The following is a 26217-nucleotide window of genomic DNA, read 5'->3' as shown; positions in this document are numbered from 1 at the left end:
CTATTGCAAATGAAAATAACCGGCACAAGTCCAAAAAAAGTACATCATGACATGATGCAAGTACACAGTGCAGTTACAGTATTTGTGCTTCCCAGTTTATATCAACAGTGCCAGGGGTACCAAACGCCACCACAGCTTCTACTGCTACTATGCCAGACCATGTATGCAATGTGTTGCCTCATTTATTGAGGAGAATAACTTGTCATTCACAGCATCTCAACCAATCATTGATTTGTTTAAAATGACATCAGAGGACCAAAATTCGCTTTCAAGATTGAGTTCTGTAGATGTACAAGCTAGCTATTGAAATACATATGGTATCGCCCTATAGGTCAGGCACTGTTAAGCAGACAGGCTTCAATTTTTGATAGCTACAGTATGAAGGAAAAAAAGAAACACTTTCAAGTTGTTCATTATCTACATATTTCAAAAGAAAAGATTGCAGATTTCTTTTTCAGTTATTGCACTAGTAAATATATTAAAGCATTTAAGTTAGTATTGGATGTGTTCATTAAAATGTGCTTGGTGCTTGAAATCCGTTTTACTTGCATAATATAAATTATAATAATGTTAATGTAGTTTTTGTAATTACCTCCTGTTCAAAGTTACCAAGCCCCCCAGTTTCAAGCTGATGAATAATTTTTATTTAGCAGCTGAGTAAATGAGAAAATATGCCATAAGTTGTGTAGTTCAGTTAATGCTCTCTTTGTGATAAATGTTATTTATAACAGTTGGTAAGAATTTCAATGAATAACAAGGGGAAACTGTAGGTATTTAAAACAAACTGCAAAGAGAAGAAGAATAACCATTATAAATAAAGTGTCAACGGTGAACAAGAATCACACATGTGATACAAGAGAACACAACAGAAATTAAATGCACAGTAAAGCAGCATTATCATTACATTAAGATGAATTATCGTCATTCACTAAGGGTCATTATAGTCAGACAACACAAAATAAATTGTTGATATCTTAAAGTGATTAAAAGGCCATATTGAGATATGTCAAAATATATCTGAAGTACATTATCTTGAAAAGCAAATACAGTATCTAAAATATCTACAGATATCCTGATATTAGATATCTGAAAAAGCATGTGAGATAGCTCAATTCATTGTAAATATATTAAAATGTACAGGAACATATTTGAGATGTCTTGAATTCAGTTTCAGATATCTGAAAAGCCCAACTACATTTTAAAAGAACTGAAAATCATTCCGAGATGTTTCTAAAGTTTAATTTGGCCTGCTATAAATGGTAGTTTTGTTTGTTTTTTTTTTGTTTTTTTTTTGGCTATTTCCTTTTAGTTCCTCCTGCTATTTGATATGGCTTTTTTGTTCTGTTGTGAAAATTTGTTGTTTTCACTTTCAATACTTTTTTGGGGGGCACCAAAGATTTTATTTTGCAGATAAGTATTAAATATCCACATCTAAATATTTGTTTCTGAGACCCTTTTCTGCAGATTGGCCATATACAGAATTGTTTTATTTTCTTGTTTTTTTCAGTTTATATGTGTGTTAATAAATTACCTCCATCATTATTGTCCACTGTACATAGTATGAAAAATTAACTTTTCTTACAGGCTCTACCTTTTTTTTTCTTATTTCATTTTTTTGTTGTTTTTTTTAAACTTGATTGGTGCATATTTAAAACACACACACAATTTTAGAGTGCTGTTTCTGTTGTTGAAGTTGTCAGACTAAAGGACTTTTATAATGATTTCTTTTTTATACTATGTGTTGCATACATTGTCATATTTCCCCTAAAATGTTTATAATATTGTGAAATAGACATTTTTTATTCTTTCAGATCTCCCCATCTTTTCGGCCAGTGACAGCTCTTCCCCCATTGCCTTTGTATGACCAGCCTCCAGTCAGCCCGTTTACCAGCCCAGATAAGAATGCCAGTCAGTTTTTTCCCAGGTCACCCTCTGTTAACGGTGAGACTGCACAATTATTTTGTAAGCTTATTTTGAGAAACTGAGTAGATGGGTTTTATAATAATATATAGGTTATACTTAGCTGTTGTAGAAAATGTGTATAATATAAACAGAAAAGATCATAGATTAGAAAGCACATTCTTCTGGTATCAACTATTAAATAAAATATGACTTATTATATTTGCTAACTGGAACTCTTTTGTAATTAAGATGCTCAATAGAGTTTAAAACATTTTAAGGTTATACATTTTTTTTCAACATTTTATTTGTGATGTAATGTGAATTACATTTATTTTTGATTTTAACTTTCTTTTTAATGTTAGAATCATTCATAAATAACATTGGATTTGTTTAACACAAGAATCTCTGAAGCCTACGAAAATATTTTCATTTCCTGTAATCCTACATTCTCGCATGAAATGTCATGTACTTCAAAATAATGATATATTATTTACCCTATACAATTCTAGACACCTGACTCCCAGATCCACAGACTTAAGCTGTGAGAATTTTGTGTCTGACTTCAGGTGTCTCGGTGGGGGAGCAGGCTGCCTACTGCCAGTGCTGATTGGAACATTTGCAAAATAAAGTTGCTGATGAGGAGGTTTGATGAAATTTATGGTGGCCCAGCATTATGAATGTTTTCGTATGCTTCAGGGATTCTAGTGTCAACCAGTGTAACTGTCATTTTGTTTTGTAACAGTTGTCACTGTGTTATTCATATATTAAAATATTCAAACTACAAGCATTAACTTGTATTGGTAAAACTGAACTGGTATGTTTAGCGTTCTCTAATTTAGCATAAGACTGAAGCTAGAGAGAAGAAAATGTGTGATACTTTGTGCGCGTAGCTTTTGATTCTTTCAAGTCTTGACTAGAGATTTTTCCATTAAGCCAGGTCCTAGCCAAAAGTATTTTACTAAGGGGAGTTTAAACACTATACTGTGAGCAAAATAGTGCCCCACAAACTACAGTGGTTATACTAGAGTCATTTGTTCCATTTTGACAGGTAGAGTAGCCCCTCCTGGTGTGTCATTCGACCAAGCACACCATCTGCCACCTCTGAATCAAGTGTTTCTCTAGATTCTAAATTTAATGGGCATATTTGGAGAAAAAAGTCTCTCCCTTATGTGCTGGCATCTTAAGCTTTGGTTTATTATGTTTTCCTTAGTGGAGTACACCAATTTGAACTTTGGAAGTAGTTTCTTAAGCTCTTGGCTGTTGCCTTGTGACAGCTACAACTCTTAAAATAGTGACAATAAGACTGCTATTAATATACCAGTGAATATGAACAGCCCTTTTACTTGAAAGGTAGGAACTCCTTTGTCCAGTGTTTGTTAAGCTATTCACACTTTCATGTAGGCTTAAATCCACGTATAATTATGAACTTTACAATACATGCATAATCTCCGGGAACTTCACATGAAAGACATTACTATATGCTATTGACATTTTTTTTCTTTATTATCAAATTGATTGATCTTCTAATTGGCTCTGTTTTATTTATCTTGATTTTAATGTTGTTTGACAGTATTTCCTGTTGTTTATTATTTGCAGATCATAATAGTTACAATTCAGAGTCACCTGGCTTTCCACAGTTACCCAAATTCACACCTGAAAACACACATGGAAAATTGAGACCCGTAAGTACAAACTTGCTGCATCCCTACACTAAACAAGCAATATATATCACTTTGTTTCTGGCTCATTCTGGGACAGGGTGTTCTTACTATGTGGTGACAGCATGTTTCAGTTAAGTGCCTCAATTTGATTTGAACAGTAGACGTTTCAGATGAGTTTCATTTCACAGTATGATGATATATATTTATTTCTAGTAGCCTACAATATAAAGGTAACTTCTTTTGAGTTTGAAATCCATATTTATCATCTTTAGGCATATAAATATTTGTTAATAATAGTAATTTTAGAATGTTTTGTTCACTTTACTACATCGTAGAATAGTTAATGAGCCTCCAGTATCCACATCATGCCTGAAGAAGGTCACATTGAAAAGACTTTTATGATACAGGATTTGATTGTTGGTGCCACAGGATGCTGCTGCATATACATTGCTGCCTCTGTATATGGTTTGGTTGACCTGATCATTTTTTTTTTTTTTAAGAAACATGAGTTCTGATTTTGAGAGAGCTAGACAGGCTATGCACCCGAATCAAGTGCTAGGTCTGCTGGTATGTCATTATGCTAAGGTTGAATAATTGCTGTGTTTCCTGTAGTTAGATCAGTCTAATGTTGGGTCACACTTGTATCTTGAGTAAACTGCTCAAGGGTTTACTCGATACCTTGCAGAGAAAATCTCTTCTAAACATTCTGTCCAGTTGTTTTGATGTGCAATGGGTGTGCTCAGATTTACCTAATTGAACTGGAGTATGGGGCAAATCACTCAACTTTCATCAGTCACATGAGCATTTTTATAAAGAATAGTTTACATAATGCATATGACTTTTAATAGCCATACTTATTTTTTTCTTTTGTTGTTTCATGGCCAATACTTGCTTGTCAACTATTTTTCAGTTTTTGTTGAAAGCTGAATGAAATGGGCACTAGAAAAATAAACTTAAGTATTTTTTTTTTTTTAGTTGTCAAGATTTATTTCTGTAGTATAGAAAAAAGTTTCTTGATCTTTCATTTGATTTTTTGATCAAACCTTTCCTATGTGGTTAAAGCAAATTAACGTGTTACTTACAAGACTTGCCTTATGCAGCCCCAATGGACAAGAGTGGTACCTAACCCAAGCTTTAATACTTAAAAATAAAATGTGCATCAATACATTTGCCCAATTTACAACACATTTTTCGTTTACTACAAAAGGAAAAAAAACATAGAACAAAACAAGTTCATATTGTTGTCTATTTAATGCTGCCATCTTGTTGGTTTTTACAGGTTCGAGCTGCACCTCCTCCTCCTGCTCAGCACCCACGACGACAAGCAGAGAAAACAGAGGAAGTGGAGATCACGCTGGTATAAAGAAAGACTTGTCCGTGTGTCTTGTCATTAATAAGAAATGGTGCAACTGTAAATCTTGCATTTATTTCCCCTTCTGACATCCCTTTCCTTTAATAAGAACTTTAATGTATTGACTGAAGACAAGGAGAATGCCAGTGACTTACCAAAAGTCACAAAAATTTAACTTTTTGTGCCTTTCTTTTGCACATTTGTCCACTATGGGCATTGGACTCGGACTTGACTCGATTTTAAGAAAGGCAGAAAGGAAGACATTCTGGAACTTTTTGAACAGATGGTCAGGTGGACACTAGGACTTCTTTCAGAAGTCCTTATACCTGTGCTACATGTAGTCATATCATACGTATATAATGTGCATTAGTACAGTACATTACTGTTGCCATAGGAATGTTCAAAATGTGCAAAAACTTTTTTTTTCATATTGCATTACCACATCTACACATTTGATATGAGAGAGGCTACTGACATCCGGTTGAAAGGGAATTTAAAAAAAAAAAAAGAGAGAGAAAGTGTAAGAGAGGCTGGTTCCTCGCATTTAATTTTCCCTTCTTTAAATAAAGGAAATTAAATGAAGCAAAGCTCTTTTATCTCATAGATAAGGGAAATGTGGCAATTGAATTAAGTACTAGTTAACTGAACTATAATTTTTTTCAGCTATTACAATAAAGAGAAATCTGTATTACTAATATTTAGTCCAGTAAAAGGCAGTTAATCAACTTAATAACCCAGTAAAGACTGATCTAACAAGTGGTGTGGTTATCCTGAAACCTGCTCACTTTACCTGTAGTATAATAGACTGTGTTTAGCCTTGGGCAAAAATTATTTTTCTTTACATTTTATCATCATCTGCTAACTTAATCATGCATTTTGTGTATGTGAATAAGTATTTGAACATTAGTTGCAGTGCATTATCATACATGTATTTTTGTCCTGTAACCGTGCCATTATCATACAATATAGAGACTGAATAGCATTTGACTGGGTTATATCCAGCTATAAATCAGTATTTAATATACCAGAGAATACTTGCAATGTCATAAAAGGTAACTTTTCTAATAGATCTTTTTGTATAAACAGAAAAACAACTTTTTGCAGTCTAGACTGTTCATCAATTTTCTGATGTGGGAACTGCAGGCTTTCATTTCTTTCAACCTCTGAGGGGTCATTCTTATTACAGTCTCAACAGCTTTGTGCTTCTCTGAAAATGCGCTAAAACAGACTATTCGGTCACTGGATAAAGAAACCAGGAGGCTTACAGATATGTGAGCTCAGCTCAAGCTCATCACTCTGTGCTTTACTTTAAATAAATTACTTGTGTCCAGTATTTTTGATGAGCTATGAACAGCAAGGTTAATATAGGCACATATTCTATCACCTCTATAGATCTTTTGAATATTTTTGGGGGAGACAGTTTAGGCCACATTGCAAAATAATAATGATGATAATTTGGGAAGGCATATTCTCCTTTACTTGATGTATATTTTGGCGAAGACAATTAACACATGGTGCAACATATCCAAGACATACATCAGTTATTAGCATCCATTCTCATATTTTGTTCTTTTTAAGTCTGTCTTTTGTAAACATGTCCATAACTGACATTACAACTGTTTGGTCTTTTTTGCTAGACACTCAGCTAGATGAACAAGGACAAGTATGGTAAAGTAAAAGGTACCTGATGGAGTATTGGGACACTTCAGTGTAGTTAAATACGTTTTTCCCCAGGCTGACTTAAAATAGTCCTTTGGCAGCGTATTTAGTTTTGTTCATTTTAAACTGGAAGACTGAAGCTGCACAGATAATAAAAATAAGAAATCTTCTCATGTAAAAACGAAAGTCTTATCAGCTATAGGAAAAAAAGATGATATGTGAATTCCAGCACCGTTCTAGTTAAGACAAAAAAAAAGTTAGACTACACATGCTAATTGCCAGTCCTCATTTGGATATTCTTGATGCGATGCTTCATTTTAAATGTTATTCCAATCTATTCAAGGATTTCTAGTTCTCTTTATAAGGGAGTCCATCAGAAGTATAATATAAAGCTCGTTAGATTGGATTCTACAAAATATGTGATGTTTTATAATTTTAAAGTAGTAAGTTCTTTAGTTTTTTTTCTTCAAAAAGTAAATACATCTTGAAGGGTATCCTAAATTTATCAGTCACTTTATTGGCTGCTAAAGTATAAAACTGATAATTATTCTGGCACCTCAGCTTTATCTATATAAATATATATTTATCATTTCTCATCACTTGTACTGTCTATTTTAATTTTCCAATTGATCTCTTGGAGGTCTTTTTTTAATGTTATCAAACTTGTTTTGAAGTTTACAGTTTACAGCATTCATGTCTCAAAATGCTTTTTTGTGAGCAGAGTCTATTTCAGTTTTAGTTTATTCTAAGCTTTGTTTTCTCAGAAAATAGGCAAATATATTATTTGAAAAAGTATAACTTTTTTTTTTTCTTTGAGAGCTGCTAAAATATATATTAAACAACTTCCCTAAGAAATAAAGCAAAGCTAACGTACACAGGACTTAATCTGCAAGCTGCTGCGTCATTGTGAAAAGCAGTGATGCAATTTAGTATGCATTGCATTGGCTGTAAAAAGTTTGTATTTATTGTGTACAAATGTCAAATAAAAAAAAACAACCTTTGCTGTGTCTGTCTTTATTAGATTGATTTAATTTTAACTACAAACTAAGCTAAAGATTAAAACCAAGTTCTATCACAGCAAGTAACATTAAATACTGAAATTGCAGACAATTCACAGATTTTATAGATAAACAAATGCTACTGGCTACTTCTTCGATTTCTGTACTAAACCCTGATTTGATGCACGTCAATAAAGTGTTCAACCAGAATTTGTTTATATATGGTGTTTTATCATTCTAGTTTGCATTAGTAATGCTAAGGCAACTTGAAAATAAAGGAACATTTATTAATTTTTGCAGTAGCTTATTCATAATAGGTTAGTCATCGATGTACAGGATATGATAACTATACTGGCCAGTTGACAGCGAGGCACTTTTTAAATTGAGCCTAATTAGTATATGCTGAGGTTCCATGGTGGTGCAGTGATTTGGTTTCTCTCTGAGCATCACCAGGATCCTGGGTTTGAATCCCAGCCTATGCCCTATAAGTGTGGAGTGTGCATTCTTACCATGGAGGAAGGTAGGTATGAATGGTCACTTAAAATTATTAAGGCTTTCTGCTCTGAAGTTACTCTACCAGCCACATGTAAGTACTCTACCAGCTCTTTTGTTTTAATGTTTAATTTCTGGGTTATTTAGGGTTATACTATTTCATCAGATTGGTTAACTTGTTGTACACACACAACTTAATTTGCTATGAGATCTACACCAGTATCATCATGAATGTGATCGTTGTAACAGAATCCACATATGAAATGTTCATCTATAAAGATTTAAAGACTTGTGATGACGTCCATACCTAGTAATGGTTTTCCTTTATTTTCACCACCTTCTTGCTGTCACAGAATAGAAATCCTACAGCTAATATCAACATGAGAGATTGATGCCCATGTCTATCAGTGTATTTGAGCAAATTGAGATTTGTTTTTTTTTATTCCTGTCTGTTGGAATTCATCAAATTCCACATCTTAACCCAACAGAAATACATGAAGTAGCCTGCTCATGTAAAACCAACAAATCTCGAAAAGGTCAATCAATTTTATCACAAGGAAAAAAGCTTCCTTAGGATGTGAAAGGCCGACTAGTACAAAAAAGGAAATGTTGCCAAGTTATGTTCCCTAGCTGATAAAATTGAGAATTCCTTTATTTTGCTCATCTGAATAAATGTGTTCTGATAAATACTTAATACAATAAATACAAATTTGGGGTATTTTCCCTTTATTCAAAATATGTTTGTTAAACCTCCGAGTTTATATAAAATATATAAAAAAACTTTTTGTCTAAGACATTAAATTGATAGGATTGTATATAAGCGTGCATTTTTTTATTTTTTCTAGTGTTAAACATGGTCTGATGCTGTGTCTGTAACTGGTGACACCAATATCTTCTACTCACTCTGATGATTCTATCCAGACCACAACAATTGCTAACTATTATAAAATCAATGTGAACATTGTGACCTAAGGAGTATGTTGTACTAAATAAAGTGACTTAAACTTTGATTTATATTGGGAAAAGGATGGGGCCTCCCTTTATGTGCACTCTAAAGTCACATAACACCTTCACAATATAAGATCAAATTAACAGGTTTTGTGCGTCTCTCCAGTTAATGAGCCATGACTTGTAACTGAAGCAGGGTTAATTCAAGCTTTAAGAAATTTCGTCAATATTGAGCATATGAGGTTTTTCATTTAAATCAATTTTAACAAAATTACCATATATGCTATATATAGTATTTATAATAACAGTTTGTCTCCACTTAACTGCACTAGAGCAATTTGCCGAGTCTTGAAAAATTAAAATTTTTATTAAGTGCAAAGTACACAAAAGGGCTCTGAGAGATATGAATTGCAAATAATCAAGTCACTGCATTTAACTACATTTTGTGTTGCAGTAACCAGTTGTTATGTCCATAGATTTGGTGTGTACCCTATTTATAATACTCCATTCCTTTTATTTATCACTCAGTACACAACTGAACCGCTAGGCAAACACTCAGGAAATCCTGCCCGGTTCTGAAGCCAAGTCAACAGTTTCAAATTACTTGCATGCACATTCTTCTATTAATTAATTCAATCTCCAAACACACTTATTCCAACAGAGTGCCGCCATTAACTTAATTCTATTCAAACAGTGTCAGACCTTAGGCAGGTGTCAGCCTGTGCAGAGTGCCATTCCACCTTCTGTTACATTCATTTTTAGCACCCTAGTTTTGAGTAGCCAATTGATCTAAGGTAGACATCTCTAGAACAGAGGGAAAGGTAAAATAACCCTACCCAAAAATAACCACCCAGAAACAAGACTATGCCCGATTTTAAAGGAAGGACTGTGAGACAGCAACTGTACTAACCATACTATTACTTTGTAGCCAAGGATTTTTTTCATTGTCCAAATTAAATACCTTAACTATCTTCATAAAGGTCCTCTGGAAATAAGTTTAGAAGACAGACGGACGGTCATGCAAACCAAGTTTTGAAACAATTTTAAAGAAATGCTATGGCAATGGATGTACTTACAGTTACATTAGGAGTAGGAATAACGGGCACCGAGTGCTTAACATTGCCACACATTTTTCTGTTTAAGCTTTAATAATTTTACGTCGGCCCCAGCTGTTGACTGAATTTTGTGTCTGCAATGTCATATATAATAATGAGGACTTTAGATGTCTATCAGGAAGTTTAATAGGGTCACTTTATCTGACCCCACTTATGATTTTCACCCTTACCACTATCAGAGTGTGGTGCCTTGCTGGATGTCGATTGCACACACAAGTAAGAATGTCATTATACTCTGTACATGTGACAATACTAATAATTACTACTACCAAAATTAAATGACCATTCTTACTGTTACTGAAAAAAACGAATTTAGTTACATGGCTTATTCCCACCCTCATCAATAATCTCAGAATATACCAATAATAAAGGTTTTAGTTTTCAATGAACTCCTCCGTGATTTTTAAATGTGATACATTTAAGTGGACAAGAGTTTTTTCACATTGTTTTTCTCATTAAAGTTCAGTTTCTTATGTTTATTTTTTTTTTTACCAGAAGCAAATAAATGATGAGTCACAAATAAAAAGCTACTCATTTTTAATAATAAACAGTTAAGGATAGACAGGTGCATTTCCACAAAATGTCATTTTTCTCAGATGGTAAAATATGCAAACATGCAGTATGAGGAATTTTTGAAATGGCAGGATGTGTTCTGGAAAAAGCCACCTAATGAAACTGCAAGTTCTGTTAACAGCAAGAGTGCACATCAAAATAACGTCCTCATACTTCCTTAAATCAGTTCGAGGGTTAAGGCTGTTTCACCTGCATGAGGTGCAAGGTAGGAAGCAGCCATTGCAAACCCTACTCACGCACACACTCTCACAAAGTCCAGTTTAGACCGAAGAAGTCTATAATCTCCCATATCTCTCTCTCAAAGACCACCGTTGCATAAATAATGTGAGCAATTTTACTTTGTTACAATGCCAATTCCAAATCGATGCTCTAAGCCAGTGTGCCCAGCTCCAGTCATGAAGGGTGCAGGTTTTCCTTCCTGCCACTTTCTTCATCAGTGACCAGTTTCTGCTGTTAATTGACTTATTTTCCCTTCATTTTAATTGTCTTCTTTTTTAAGACTCAGTCCTCTGAAATGCCTCATTTGTTCCTTAAAACCACTCAATCAAAAAATGAGAATTTTTTTAACCAGTTTCTTAATTAGAAGCAAATTATTTTTTTAAATTCAACCCATAATTTAATTCCATGACTTGTTGGTGCTCTCATTCTGCCACAGCATACATTTCCAAAATGGCTGAGCTTCTCTTTTTTAAGAGCACCATCAAAATGTTTTGTGGACCTGAGCAGATCAACATTACTAAGACCTTCACCTTGCTTATTCTCAGGGCCATCTTACCAGCATCATAGGCCCCCAAGCAAAGTAGTGCAGCTGGTGCCCGGGTTTTGATAGCAATACAGAAACATACATAGGCATCAGAAACATTGTGGGCCTGTATGCTCCTGGCGTTAAGATGGCCCTGCTTATTTTGAGGTATTGTAGGATGGACATGGGTGTTGACTCACTTTGTTTCACATTATTTTGTGGCTGCTGATCAAGGAAAAAGAAACAAGGGATCTGGGCATTAAATGGCAAGTCAATTAAAATGACGGTAAAAGAAGTTAATTAGCCACACCACTGGGCACAAATTAAGAAAACCTGCAGCCCTCTGGATCAGTTGGCCATCTCTGCTCTAACCAACTGCAATTGATATTATCCCCTGAAGGATGCTACTTTAAGTGAATACAGTAAGTAAACCATAAAGGCATACAAAACTCAAATCGTGCGTACTTTAATATGTCAATCGAAGTTCTAATAGAACCCATTTAGTTAGTCACGCAGCGCATAGACACTGTAGATAGAATATGAATATGCGGGGCATTCCGTATTATAATGAAAACATACAGCTTTAGTAGGTGATGTTCCAGAGATGAGCAACTCTCGAAGTAATTACACCGGTTATACTCTTTTTGGAAATATATACAAGAATGATTTTGTTTCCACTAAGATTTAGGATATTATTTACGATATTTGCTTTCTTCATCGCGCTGTTGTTAACGTTTAGTTTGGTCTTTTATTACTTGTGTGCCCCGGGCAGTCAGTTCAATAACTTGCCGTCTCTTTTCGATTCGCAGCTGTCTACATTTTTTTTTTTAATATTCCTTCCCACGTGAATGTTTAATTATTCACGAATTAACAATATTTATGGCAATGAAGAAAGAAAAAAAAAAGGATTCTGCCCTGGGCACTGGGGTTGCCGGTTTCCTCTTCCATCTTTAGCCGTCCTGGGCGTCGTGCGCGCTTTTCCGGCTCCTCTTTTCCTGTGACTTTTCTAAAGTCGCGTTCCCCATTTCTTCCCGTGCAAGCTGATGCATGCTGGCGAATATGGAAGGCGCTGCCAGGGAGAGGCTCCTGAGAGGCGACCTGTCCGCACTGCCCGCCAAGCCCCTACTGTCGTGCATCAAGGTGTTTCTGTGCATCAATCCCGAAGGTGAGTGAGTGAGCGGGCGGAACGGGTAGGCGTGCACGCGCGTCAAGGTTGGAGGCAGACTTGGCGTCGCTTTAGCTGCAGGAACCGTAGCGCTGAAAAATAAAATAAGAAGACATTGACTTTCGAAAAAAATACGCACGATGGGTTTGTCGAGATTTTATTTAGTTGTGATTAAGATTTTGTAAATGTGCTCACCATCATATTTGTGGTAGTTGTTCTACTGAATGTAACTGCAGGTGCTTTAGTCAAGATGTATACAAAGCGATCGTTGGAAAGTTTCACGATGTAAATAGAAACATTGGATTTGTTATTCGCTATCTCTACTAAAGTCACCAGTGAAGAAAAAAGACGTGGTCTTCAAAAGCATTTACAAAATGGATCGATTTAGTGTGATTTGGAGGTTTCTACTTTTCTTAAACGTAAAGTTGGAGTAACGGTAGTGAGCGTAACCGAGTCAATATTAGGGAGCGTTGTCGGTTATTAATGATGATAACAGAGTACTATTGTATAAGGCTGAGTACTATCTTAGGGGTGGACAGTACCATTCACTTAGGTAATTGTATACCCCTGGTCAGAGAAAAAAACTTTAAAATGTGTGAGATTGCTGTAACATACATGGAAACACTGAAAAAAATAATTTTGTAATTCTGATATTGAATTAAAATTACTAGAAACGAACCTTGACAATGAATTACTTTATTTCTATATATTCAAACATCTGACCTTATTTCATAAAGCTTTTAACCCTGGAAGATCGTGGGCAGCCATCACTTCATCAAAGTGTCTGCAGCTGTAACAGCGTTTATGTTCTTAATCACAGCTGGAAGAAGCCTGTCCTCAAGCAAAATGTACTCGCGTAACACCACCCTCTGCTCAAATTTGCATACAATGGCCAACCCCTAGCAGGACACTCCCCAATCCTGCTTCCGCCGCTCACAATCTCTTCAAATCTATCTTTTCGTTCAGAAAAACTCTTGTTAGGAAGGAAAGTTACCTCCGTGGATTTTCCTCAGAGCGGTGTACGCGATGCTGCAGGACAAGTTACACAGTTCAGAATCGAATCTTTAACCGTGGCCACGCTTGTGGTTATCTGATTGTTCCTTTGTTAATGTAATAACGTGCTGATAAATGACGAACAAAAATAACAGTGAACTCGTTTTTAGAAGCGAGCTTTGCTTGCTTTTATTGTAAAGTTGCTCACACGGAGTCGGATGTTTAAAAGCCGACGTTAACTGAACAGTTGTGGCTGCGTGTTTTAAGTAAAACGTTTGGCCATCTTCCACATTGACTGTGCAACAAACATCACACAAACAAATGCAGTCATCTGCATAAAGGGAAAGTGGGGCGGGATCGCGTTTTATGTAAAGAAAACTTGGTAAAAGCGCAAGGGCACTGAAAGATCAAGAAAAAAAGAAATACTACGTTTGGAAAAAATAGAGTACAACATCTGTCATTGTTACAGTCGTTCAAATTTTCTTCTCAAGAACAAATCTCCGAAAATAACGTGTTTAATTGGTGCGTTTAGTAGCATCACGAAATAAGAACAGTAACGCGCAAAAATAAGTACACCGTCTGAAATGACACTGGCAGTATTGTGGCCCGTTTTCCGTACTGCATAACGTACCTGATGTAGGCTCGGAGGGAGTCTTAGGCGAAGATCGCTAAACACCGCTGGTGTTGACTTGTTTCTCGTTGAGAATCTGGAATGGTCGCGTTCGTTTGTATGTTTTGTTTTTCATTTCTCTTTATTCATTTGCCATTTTCCGCCCCTCACCATTTAAACCTGGCTGTATGCTGGTGTTAGTGCCTCATACATCCAGCGGCCTGGTTTAAATCCTGGGCATAGTCGTGTTTTGTTTTTTGGGTTTTCTTAAGTTTATTACACAGCTTCAAAGATGTGAATGTTGGGTTAACTTGTCATTAAAAACTGGCAGCTGCGAGACCATGTGCTAGTAAGTCCAGTAATCGTGTGAATCTGTTGAATTGTTTCCTGCCTTGTGCTCAATGTTGTTGGAATATGCTCCTGCTTCCTTCAACAGGAATTTAAAATCCTTAATAAATATATATATATATAGAGAGAGAGATATGTATATAGAGATATAGATATATATAGATAGATAGATAGATAAATACACAGATACTTTATTAATCCCATGGGCAAATTCACATAATCCAGCAGCAGTATACTGATACAAAAAACAGTATTAAATTAAATAGTAATACAAAGCATGTAAAAGCTTTTTACTGCCCCTGACATGTATATATATATATATATATATATATATATATATATATATATATATGTATATATATATATACTGTGTATATATATATATATGTATATGTATATACTGTATATATATATATATATATATATATATATATACTGTGTGTGTATATATATATATATATACTGTGTGTGTGTATATATATATATATATATATATATATATATATATATATATATATATACACACACACACACTGTGTGTGTATATATATTGTCACACACGCACGCATGGGAGGCAGCTAAAGGGCTCGAGTGAAGGCAGTTCTGAGCCATGCCGGGATGTGGCAGAGCGCACTAACTCTCTTTCTCACTTCCCTGTAGACCTAACCCGGGAGGTTCCACCTGTCTCTCTGGACGTCACTTCTGGGACCGAGCCAATGGAGACAGACCTTACCAGCTCCGGCCCCTGATGTCACATCCGGGACTAATCCAATGAAAGATGAACACGCGCCCAATCCTTATGACCTCACTTCCTGCCTCCCCTTTAAAAGCCTTCCTTTTCCCTTCTCTGACAGTCTTGTTTTGGACTCTGTTGTAAGCACTTCAGTGCTGGTATTTGAAAAGAAAACGCGCTGCAGCCAGGATACCAAATTACATGGGTGGCTGCCCCAAACCTTTTCTGTCTTTGTCTCGCTTTTGTGACAATGTATATATATATATATATATATATATATACTGTGTATATATATATATATATATATATATATATATATACTGTGTGTGTATATATATATATATATATATATATATACTGTGTGTGTATATATATATATATATATATATATATACTGTGTGTGTATATATATATATATATACATACATACATACATACACTGTGTGTATATATATATATATATATATATATATATATATATATATATATATATATATATATACACTGCTCACAAAAATTAAAGGAACACTTTAAAGAAACACATTAGATAAATCAGATCTCAATATGAAGTTGGATATCTATACAAATAACGACAGGGCAATGTCTTAGGAACAAAAGGATGCCAAGTCTTTTAATGGAAATAAAAGTTTTCTGCCTACAGAGGGCTCAATTGTGTAGACACCCTAAAATCAGAGTGAAATGAAGATGTGGCAGGCTAGTCCATTTTTTCAAAAACTTAATTTCTGCTACTCAAAATGCTTTTCAGTATCTTGTGTGGCCCCCACGAGCTTGTATGCATGCTTGACAACGTCGGGCATGCTCCTAATGAGACGACGGATGGTGTCTTGTGGCATTTCCTCCCAGATCTGTATGAGGGCATCCCTGAGCTGTTGTACAGTCTGAGGAGCAACCTGGCGCGCCTAATGTACCGAAACATAATGTCCCACAGATGTTCTATTGGGTTTAAGTCAGGGGATCGTGAAGGCCATTCAATGGTTTCAATTCCTTCATCCTCCAGGTACTGCCTGCATACTCTTGCCACATGAGCCGGGCATTGTGCATTAGGAGGAAACCAGGACCTACTGCACCAGCGTAGGGTCTGACAATGGGTCCAAGGATTTCATCCTGATACCTAATGGCAGTCAAGATGCCGTTGTCTAGCCTGTAGAGGTCTGTGAGTCGCTCCATGGATATGCCTCCAAGATCATCACTGACCCACCACCAAACCAGTCATGTTGAACGATGTTACAGGCAGCATAATATTCTCCACGGCTTCTCCTGACCCTTTCACGTCTTTCACATATACTCAGGGTGAACCTGCTCTCATCTGTGAAAAGCACAGGACGCCAGTGGTGGACCTGCCAATTCTGGTATTCTATGGCAAATGCCAATTGAGCACAGGGCGCAGTAGACATTTGGGCCCTCAGGCAACCCTCATGAAGTCTGTTTCTGATTGTTTGGTCAGAGACATTCACACCAGTGGCCTGCTGGAGGTCATTTTGTAGGGCTCTGGCACTGCTCATCCTGTTCCTCCTTGCCCAAAGGAGCAGATACTGGTCCTGCTGATGGGTTATGGACCTTCTATGGCCCTCTCCAGCTCTCCTAGAGTAACTGCTTGTCTCCTAGAATCTCCTCCATGCCATTGAGACTGTGCAGGGAGACACAGCAAACCTTCTGGCAATGACACGTATTGATGTGCCATCCTGGAGAAGTTGGACTACCTGTGCAACCTCTGTAGGGTCCAGGTATCGCCTCATGCTACCAGTAGTGACACTGACTGTAGCCAAATGCAAAACTAGTGAAGAAACAGTCAGAAAAGATGAGGAGGGAAAAATGTCAGTGGTCTCCACCTGTTAAACCATTCCTGTTTTGGGGGTCATCTCATTGTTGCCCCTCTAGTGCATCTGTTGTTAATTTCATTAACACCACAGCAGCTGAAACTGATTAACAACCCCCTCTGCTACTTAACTGACCAGATTAATATCCCATAAGTTTCATTGACTTTATGCTATACTCTGATTAAAAAGTGTTCCTTGAATTCTTTTGAGCAGTATATATATGTATATCTATATATCTATATAGATACATATGTGTGTATGTATATATGTGTGTGTGTTTATATATATTTTATATATATATATATATATATAATTATGTGTGTGTGTATATTAATATACTGTATATATATATATGTGTGTATATATATGTGTGTGTGTGTGTATATATATACAGTAATCCCTCGCTATATCGCGCTTTGACTTTCACGGTTTCGCTCTATCGCGGATTTTATATGAAAGCATAACTAAATACATAACGCGGATTTTTCGCTGCTTCTGCAGACAATGTGTCTTTTTACTTCCTGTACATGCTTCCTCAGTTGGTTTGCCCAGTTGATTTCATACAAGGGACGCTATTGGCGGATGACTGAGAAGCTAACCATTCAGAGCACGCAGTTAAGTTCTCCTGACTGAGAAGCTAACCAATCAGAGCACGCAGTTAAGTTCCTGCTTGCTGAATGCAGTGTTAACCAGGAACTCTCGTCTCGCTCATTCAGCATCAACGTGTTTCGCTGTGTAAAGAGTTGTGCTCTTTTGTGTTTATCTTTGTGCATAGTCAAGCCCTTCATTATGGCTCCAAAACGATCTGCTACTGCTTCAGGGGCCGTGCCCAAGCGCAAACGAAAGATGTTAACGATTGCCGAAAAGGTAAACGTTTTGGATTTGTTGAAGGCTACGCTTCTTTTATTTAAAAAGTAGGAAAGGAATATAAGATCTACGGCCGCAGTGTCCTTTTTAACCAGGGTGCAAAACAAGTTGTAAGTGGATGTAATAAGGCAGTAGTCTGGATGGAATCTGCTTTAGGGATTTGGATTGAAGACTGCCAGAAGAAGAACAACGGCAGTGCTACACAATCGCCTGAAGTGGCTCCTTTAAGGGCTGTAACGCTCTCCTTTGTTGTGCAGTAAAATAAAACTCATTGTTATCGGACAAGTCATCGTGTCATTGTTGGTGAGTAACCATAATTAATTTTCTACTTACAGTACTTAGTACATGTACGTACATTTAGTGTCACTGTACACACATTTACTGTATACAATTTTTCTTGCATTGTACGTATTTATTGCTGGTGGCATGTCTATCGTAATGTAATAGCTGTAACATGTGATATCGGAGACACTCAATATCTTTAAAATAATATTTAGGTTTTACTGTATATGAACAAGTGTGTTTATATACATAATTTCAATGAATCTTACCTAATATTTAAGAGAATACAAAGGGATTATGCTGTATAACTCTGCGGGGAATATTTATAAACAGTGTGGGAGAGTTTATAAAGGCTTAAAATATATAAAAATAACCATAGAAACATATGGTATTTTCACCTATCGCGGGGCGGTCTGGAACGCAACCCCCGCGATCGAGGAGGGATTACTGTATATATATTTATGTATATATATATATAATATGTGTATATATATATATATATGTATATATATGTGTATATATATATATATATATATATATATATATATATATATATATGTCAGGGGCATAGCCAGAGATGGTGCCATCATTAAGGTGGATTAGGCAGTCGCCTAGGGCACAGATCATAAGGGGAGGAGAAACTCAGCTGCACAGGTTATATTGTGGAGAAATCTTAGAAAAAACAAGCAGAGTCTTCAGAAAGGCAGTCAGAGTTTAAGACTTTATTGCACAGCATAGAAAAAAATTGCAGAGCACATAAAGCCTGTCTCAATTCATGAAGTGAGCCCCGAGTGTCCAGAGCACCCTGAATATATTACAGTTCTTATCTTAAAATGACCCGTTCCAGACTAGTTTCCCAACATCTACTGTATAGAGGTTCCCATGATGTTTTCCCCACTCAGTACCTTTACCCATAACAATCACCTGGGTGCTCATGTATAAACTGTGCGTATCCACAAAAATGTTGCGTACAAACTTTTCTATGCTCAAATCGCGATGTATAAAACCTACACTTGGCGTAAAGCCACGCACATTTCCACGGTACCTCATACCCTGGCATATGCAAGTTCTCCGCTCGGTTTTGCAGACTGGCGACACCCAGCGTTGAAGCAGTGCTACTGTTCCTGTGTGGTTATCCTTTCTTTTTCAGATCCACATCCCCGACGCAGCTTTATAAATGCACTGAAATTAACCGCATATTGTTTATTAGTTTAATGCATCTGATTGTAATTAACCAGTAACAATATAATGGTCCATTGAATGGTCAAACTATTCTAAATACAATAACTGCTTTAGCATTGTTACTTTCACTGCACCTTCTTCTTCTTCTTTCAGCTGCTCCCGTTAGGAGTTGCCACAGCAGATCATCTTTTTCCATATTACTCTCACTGCACCACTCAGAGTATTTATATCACTGTATCTGAGTGGGGAATCAAAGATCTACAGCAGCTGCCCGGAAAGAGAATTATCGGTATACAGCATCAAGCACACGCTGCCTCAGCCATGCTGTCTATTGAACTGCTTTCACACGGCAAACGTTTCAAAGCCTTTCCTGTACAGACCTCACGGTTCAGAAACAGTTTCATCCCAAGAACTTTAAACGCACTCAATCAGGTGCTCCTTGTAGAACTGTTTGTAGTTATAAGTACAATCACCCCACTGTAAACTTGAACTACAGTTATAATATCTCACAACCTGGGCCACTTTATAAAGCGCGTATTTACATATGATGACGATATCATTTTTAAGATGAAATGCAGCAGAATATACAGATAAAACTTTAACTTCATTTAAATAGTCTATATTATTAATAATTAAACATGCAAGGACATGGTGCCGCAGCACTAGCTAGGAGCTTGCACTCTGTTCACAAATTGTTCCTGTCTCGCACTGTATTCTTGCTTGTGCTGGCACCTCGATGGATAGAATAATTTAACATGTACTATGAAGATATTTCAATGTTCCTTAAAAGATTTGAAGAGTCATCGTTGTAAGCTTACAGATGGCTTAACGTCTATTACAGAGCTGATTGTGTGGCGATTGGGTATTTGGAGAAAGAAAAGTAAGGACAGGAATTGCAGGTTAGAATGTTTGAAAGATACAGGACTGCTACAATAAAGTATTTCATCGAAGGTCTCGCATGGTGCAGCAAGCATCTGAGACATGACGAATCACTGCACCACCATGTTCCCATGTTTAATAATATGATTTAACTCCTATCATCATGAAAATGATATCATGTATACATCTCAATATTTTAATTACTCAGAGATATGTAATATTACAAATCTAATGGATTCTGTGTCCTGTCGGAGGAAGAGAAAGCCAGTTTAAGAAGCAAGTAGTGATTCACACACAGAGCACAAAGAAGAACACATACAAAACAAAGCATTTAACGTGCTACTTTAGTTACGATGGGATTTGAGAAACTAGTAAATTAAACAATTTTAAGATGAAGTTTATGATGTTCTACTTTAATGACATTCACTGAAATTCTTCTGTTTTCCCTCTTGCTTTTCCCATTGTCTTTTCACAGAAGGCTGAGCTTAAGGGCTACTTATAATGATTTGCATATTCAACGATGCATAATTCTGGGAGGAGTTGGGGGGGACAGCAGGCGCGTGTACGAGCATTACTTTTCACTCTGACCTGGATTTATGTAGTGGAAGAACGTGGAAGTTTGCGTACGCACAGATTTATGCATCTGGATTTTTCTGTGTGTACGCACAGTCCCGCTTTTGTGCTTATGCCATGTTATAGTGTGCGTTCTACGCGAGGCCCCTGGTGTTCCAGACCTTCTCATAACAATATTCTTGCCCCTGAAGACATCCCCATAACAGTCTTCTTTTCATAACAATATTTTTGCTGGCAGGACATATTTGTCATCCGGCGATCAGCATCGCCTGATTACCATTCCTTTATTCTTATGGCCTAATCCTGGGCTGTTAAGTTCAATGGCCTTTCAGTTGTTAATCAACTCTCAACTTAACAATTAAATTGAGATCAGGGGGACCCATAGATAAAAACTAACTGGACTGCCTAATTAATAATTGAATAAATGATTACTTATTGCACTAGCGTCCTGTAAGGCTAAGGGTAACATAATAAGCGGCTGTGCCAGTGAACGGTAGCACACAACTTCACTGATAAGGGCTAAGCTGTAAAACAACCTTGACATGACACAGTGCTTCACGCTTGAGAGAAAAGAAAAATGACAAGCCTCTCAAAATTACTTCTTTAAGCTCACTGATATGTGCTACTACTGTATATCATTATTACTAAGCTATATAAAGAAATATTGCATATGTTACTGTAAAAAATATATATGTACGTACTAATATAGGAAGCCCATGACCGCAGACAGCAGCGCTATTAAGTCATGGCACACAGCTGCCCAGTGGTCTGACAGAGGCCAGGCTACTGCTTACATCACGGCACATGTTCAGGAAAAAGTCCCCTAGCTTTTAATAATCAACTCTTAAGTCCCAATAGTATCTAAACTAACTAATATCATAATACATTGTGTTTAATTTTATTGCCTAAGGTATTAATGAACTGAAATGCTTCTAAATGCCATTTAATTGCTTATATATTTTATACGCTAGCTTAAGAGCTTGCCCTTTACACACACAGGCAAAGGCCTTACAAGCATCTTCTTTAGTCTTAAAACACTTCTGTTCCTGCATTATTCAAAACAAAGTTTGCCTGCTTGCTTCCTCAGAGAGCATGATGACCTCGACTCGCAGAATCTCAAAAACAAAGCAAGTAAGAAGGACAGGTAGGCAAGAGGCCTCTCTGACAAAATTAAAGTTGTTTCAGGCCTAAACTTTGCATAGTTAAGAGCACAAAACTAATAATGAAGCTCACTGATCCCTAATCAAAATTCCCAACAGTTAGCTACCAAATGGTCGGTTGGCACACTAGTAGGACACAAAATAACCTAGCACCAGAACAGGGCATAGCCAGGAGTTCATTTAATGGGGGATGAGAAAGAACATGATGATAAGCCCATCTATGATCAATAAGGTGGAATTGACATAAAATATATTTGGGGGCAGTTTCAAAACTAAACCCGTAACCTTTGTCCTCATTTCTAGTTATGCTCGTGACATATGTAGTTGTTTTATGTCATATTTAAATCATTGAAGTATTGTAAAACTAACAACTTGGGGGGTGAGAAATGGAGGAACGGACTAGCACTCAGACATAAAGCTGGTTGTATGGTGGCTGAACTCCTCCTCACTCTCACATTCAAAGTAGGAGTCTCCCTCTCTTCATATACAGACCGATGCACCACACTCTCTCACATCCTAAATCACAAGACAATCAAGACAATATATATATATATATATACACACACTAGAGGGCTTCGCCCCCTGCTTGCTTTGCTTGCCAACCCCCGTTTTTGTTTTTCCGGAATACACACTTTTAAGATTTTTTTTTTTCTGTAAAAGCAATATTTGGAATCTTTGGAGTCCCAATATGCTGAATCTTTTTAATGAGGTCAGTGAGACGTGTTTAATGACTTTGTACCATAATCCAGGATAGGTTTCTGTGTTTGGAATTTCAGCACAAACAAAACGATCACATCATCAGCAGTTAATAATTTTTATGCAAAGTAACCAATTAATGCATGTGAGGTAAACCACATTTTTGAAATTCTCTTGACTTAAACTTCAGCCTTACAATATTTACATACTTCTGACATATCACCTATGTCCATATATTCGATCTCTATTCGCCTTTGCGTTATTTCTCTTTCTTTGCACTAATGTGATGTTACTTACTTTGTTTTGATACTGTCGTTTTTTTTCTGCTTTCATATTCTGTATCTTGCTCTGCATGTGTTTTGCCCCCTTGTTTTTTAACTTTTTTGTTACGTTTTACTTTGTTTTCTACTCTGTCTTTTTTTTCTGACCTCGCTTTATCCTACTTTTTTTGTTTCAATCACACCTGGTGCGTGGTTTTCCCTTTTTCAAGTAATAATTTCAATTTGTTTGCACTCCTGCGAACTTTACTTTCTTTTTTTTATACTTTCTAATACTACTTTCATATTCTATAATCTCATAAATGGAGCTGTATTAGAACTTTATTCAGAAGAATCCACTCCCATTGTAATACAAAGGAGACAAAAACGAAAGAAAGACACTGTCTTTTCCATCTTTTCACTTCAAACGGATATTCAAAGACATTCATTAAACAAAGCCCACACAGGAGATGCCAGAGAACCCAGCAAACAATCGACTCGAATCAGACCCCCCCCATCCCACCTGGCACACACTTCCTTATCATCACGGAGTGTCAGAAGGTGCAGCATGCATCCTGGCCAAATAAGGCGTCAGTATAGCACACAAGCCTTCGAACAATCTGCGCATGGTCCTTTTTAGTGCCAAAAACAAGAAATCAACAGCAGAAACACGAAACACAGTTTACAGCATTCCATGCAGTTCTTGCCCAGTGGTATACATAGGAAAAAAATCAAAAAGAATCGCAACACGTATACATGAACATCGCAACGCCATCAGAAGAAAGGACTCACGATCACTGATCTATACACATACTAAATCTACAGGACATACATTTAACAGGGCCAATGTACAAGTAAGATTTAAGGCCAGTACTAAAAGTGCCAGAGAGCTGGCTGAATCTTGGCTGTCAAACAAGAACTCCATCAACAGACATTTGGACATAAACCCAACATATGCAAACTTAAGAAGAACATATCTATACTAATAAAATGTAAAGCCCTCACTGACTGACTGACTCACTGACTCATCACTAATTCTCCAACTTCCCGTGTAGGTAGAAGGCTGAAATTTGGCAGGCTCATTCCTTACAGCTTACTTACAAAAGTTAAGCAGGTTTCATTTCGAAATTCTACGCATAATGGTCATAACAGTCGACAACATCCGCAATGTTGAGCTTTCTTATTTATAGGCCCCATCTTCACGAAATTTGGTAGATGGCTCCACTGCACTAACCGAAACCGATGTACGTACTTATTTCGGTGGTATGACGCAACTGTCGGCTGCCATATTGAACTTTCCAACGGTCTTTGTTACTTATGGGCACATCTTAAAGAAATTTAGTACAAGGGTTCCCAACGCTAACTGAATCCTACTTACGTACATATATACGTCCATAGCCTGCAGCTCGGTCACTTTGTGAAGCGACGTTGGGTCCCCCATCCCAATGCCTCCCACGTTGTTGGCTGTCTGCCTATATGAGGCCATCCGTCGCTCCGGTCTCTTCATTCCCTTCCTAGCTTTGCTGCGGGATTCACGTCTCCCTTATGATAACTGCAGCCTTTTTATTTAATCCACGGCTTCTCCGCTGTTTTATTGTTCATTTATTATAATTATAGTTATTGTGTAGGTATTTTAGACTTACTTTACATTGTTCAGGTACCCATTTCCTTTATCGTTCCAAGCGTACCCCCATTAACATGTCTATCGAGGTGATCACCATCGATCAAAGAACTGTTGCTTACCGAGTGGTTTAGATGCCCGGAGATGGCACCTGCCTACGGTGAATTGTTCGGTTGTCGCTTTCAAGTGTACTTTTTGATGTTTATGAATGTTTCAACTCTCAAAAGCTGGATGCGAAGTTATCGATGAAACTGGTTGTATGCTTACAACGCTTGACAGATGCCGAATGTCACTTCAACACAAGTCCTGCAAATACTGTCGTAATTGAAACAAACCATGAAACTCACACCGATTAGGACAGCAGCAATCCAAGCTGTGAGATTTGAGACAAGATTACTTTTCACATGGCCAACTGTACGTTGCATGCTCAAGAGTAAGCTCAGAGCACAGCTTGGTCATATTACAACCGGAGTGCTGAACTCACAATGTGGAATACAAAGAGATCCTTAACAAATAATTATTGGTATATTTTCCCTCAGTTTAAAAAGGTTTACTTTTCTTCTTAATAAAAATTTTAAGGCAGTACTTCATCTCTGCAAAGCGCGGGTATTTTGCTAGTTCATAATAAATAAAACTTTATGACCAATACTTCTCCCAACCCCCACCTCATTACCCCCCCACCTAATTTTGCTATATATTGACTTTGATTCTTGTAAGTCTAAACATTATCCTCTGATGAAGGCTCCTGGCAGGGGCTGAAAGCTCAGGAATAAAAATTACTTTATGTGATGCATTTTCTCCCTTTGTGGCTCTCCAGCTGCATATATGTATGTATTTTATATATATATATATATATATATATATATATATATATATATATATATATATATATATATATATATATATATATATATTGTGAACGCTGGCCCGGACACACACAGACGGACAACATAGTTCCACCCAACACACGTTTATTTGTACAATATTTACAAATTAGTGCAGTCACAAACCCCAGTGCTTCAAGCACCGATTTCCCCAATGTCCAGGCCACACAGTCCTGTACCTCTCTTTCTCCTGGCCGCCTCCAGTCCTCGCTCCAGCTCCGTCCTCTTCCACCCGACTTCCGCTCATAACTGGAGGGAGGCGGCCCCTTTTATAAGAACCCGGATGGGCTCCAGCTGCTTCCTGGCAATCTCCCGCGGACACACCCCGTGTGGCGTAAGTGCCGGCTGCGCACCCGGAAGCCGTCCGGGTGTCCCCTGTCGTCTTCCCCCCGGCACTTTCTGGTGTGGCAGAAGTGCCGGGCTCCCAGGATAATCAGGCACTGGGGTCCCTACAGGGCTGGGCTTTCAAGCCCTCTACCCGAGGCCTCCAGCATAACCAGGACGGACGCCCCCTCTCGGTCTGGAGGAGGCACAAGCCCTCCTCTGGTCCTCCTGGGCGTCCCGGCCGGGGACCACATATATATATATATATATATATATATATATATATAAACACAGTTAACTCCAGTTGCTGTACTACAGCCTGCCTGAAGAAGCGGCCTGAGTTGCTTTGAAAGCTTGCATATTG

General features: G+C 37.2%; 2 protein-coding genes across 4 annotated transcripts in view; both read left to right on the top strand.

Moving 5' to 3' along the window:
* The window catches only part of LOC120523191 (F-BAR and double SH3 domains protein 2-like), a 233679-nt gene extending 226105 nt beyond the window's left edge, over window positions 1-7574 (top strand). For both annotated transcript variants that reach the window (XM_039744241.1, XM_039744242.1), the window contains 3 exons: window positions 1812-1941; window positions 3499-3584; window positions 4843-7574. In XM_039744241.1, the coding sequence (XP_039600175.1) occupies window positions 1812-1941; window positions 3499-3584; window positions 4843-4926 (300 nt within the window). In that variant the 3' untranslated portion in view covers window positions 4927-7574. The remainder of the gene's footprint in view (window positions 1-1811; window positions 1942-3498; window positions 3585-4842) is intronic.
* A 3842-nt stretch (window positions 7575-11416) lies between these two features.
* LOC120523190 (NACHT and WD repeat domain-containing protein 2-like) overlaps window positions 11417-26217 on the top strand; it is a 51066-nt gene continuing 36265 nt past the window's right edge. For both annotated transcript variants that reach the window (XM_039744239.1, XM_039744238.1), the window contains exon 1: window positions 11417-12606. Coding sequence is in view for 1 of the 2 variants with exons in the window: in XM_039744238.1 (XP_039600172.1) it covers window positions 12489-12606 (118 nt within the window). In the remaining variant the exon portion in view is untranslated. The remainder of the gene's footprint in view (window positions 12607-26217) is intronic.

This window comes from Polypterus senegalus, chromosome 2 (assembly GCF_016835505.1).
Source record: "Polypterus senegalus isolate Bchr_013 chromosome 2, ASM1683550v1, whole genome shotgun sequence".
Lineage (NCBI taxonomy): Eukaryota > Metazoa > Chordata > Cladistia > Polypteriformes > Polypteridae > Polypterus > Polypterus senegalus.
Note: the sequence above shows the minus strand (reverse complement) of the source record. Positions and strands in the feature narration are given on the sequence as shown.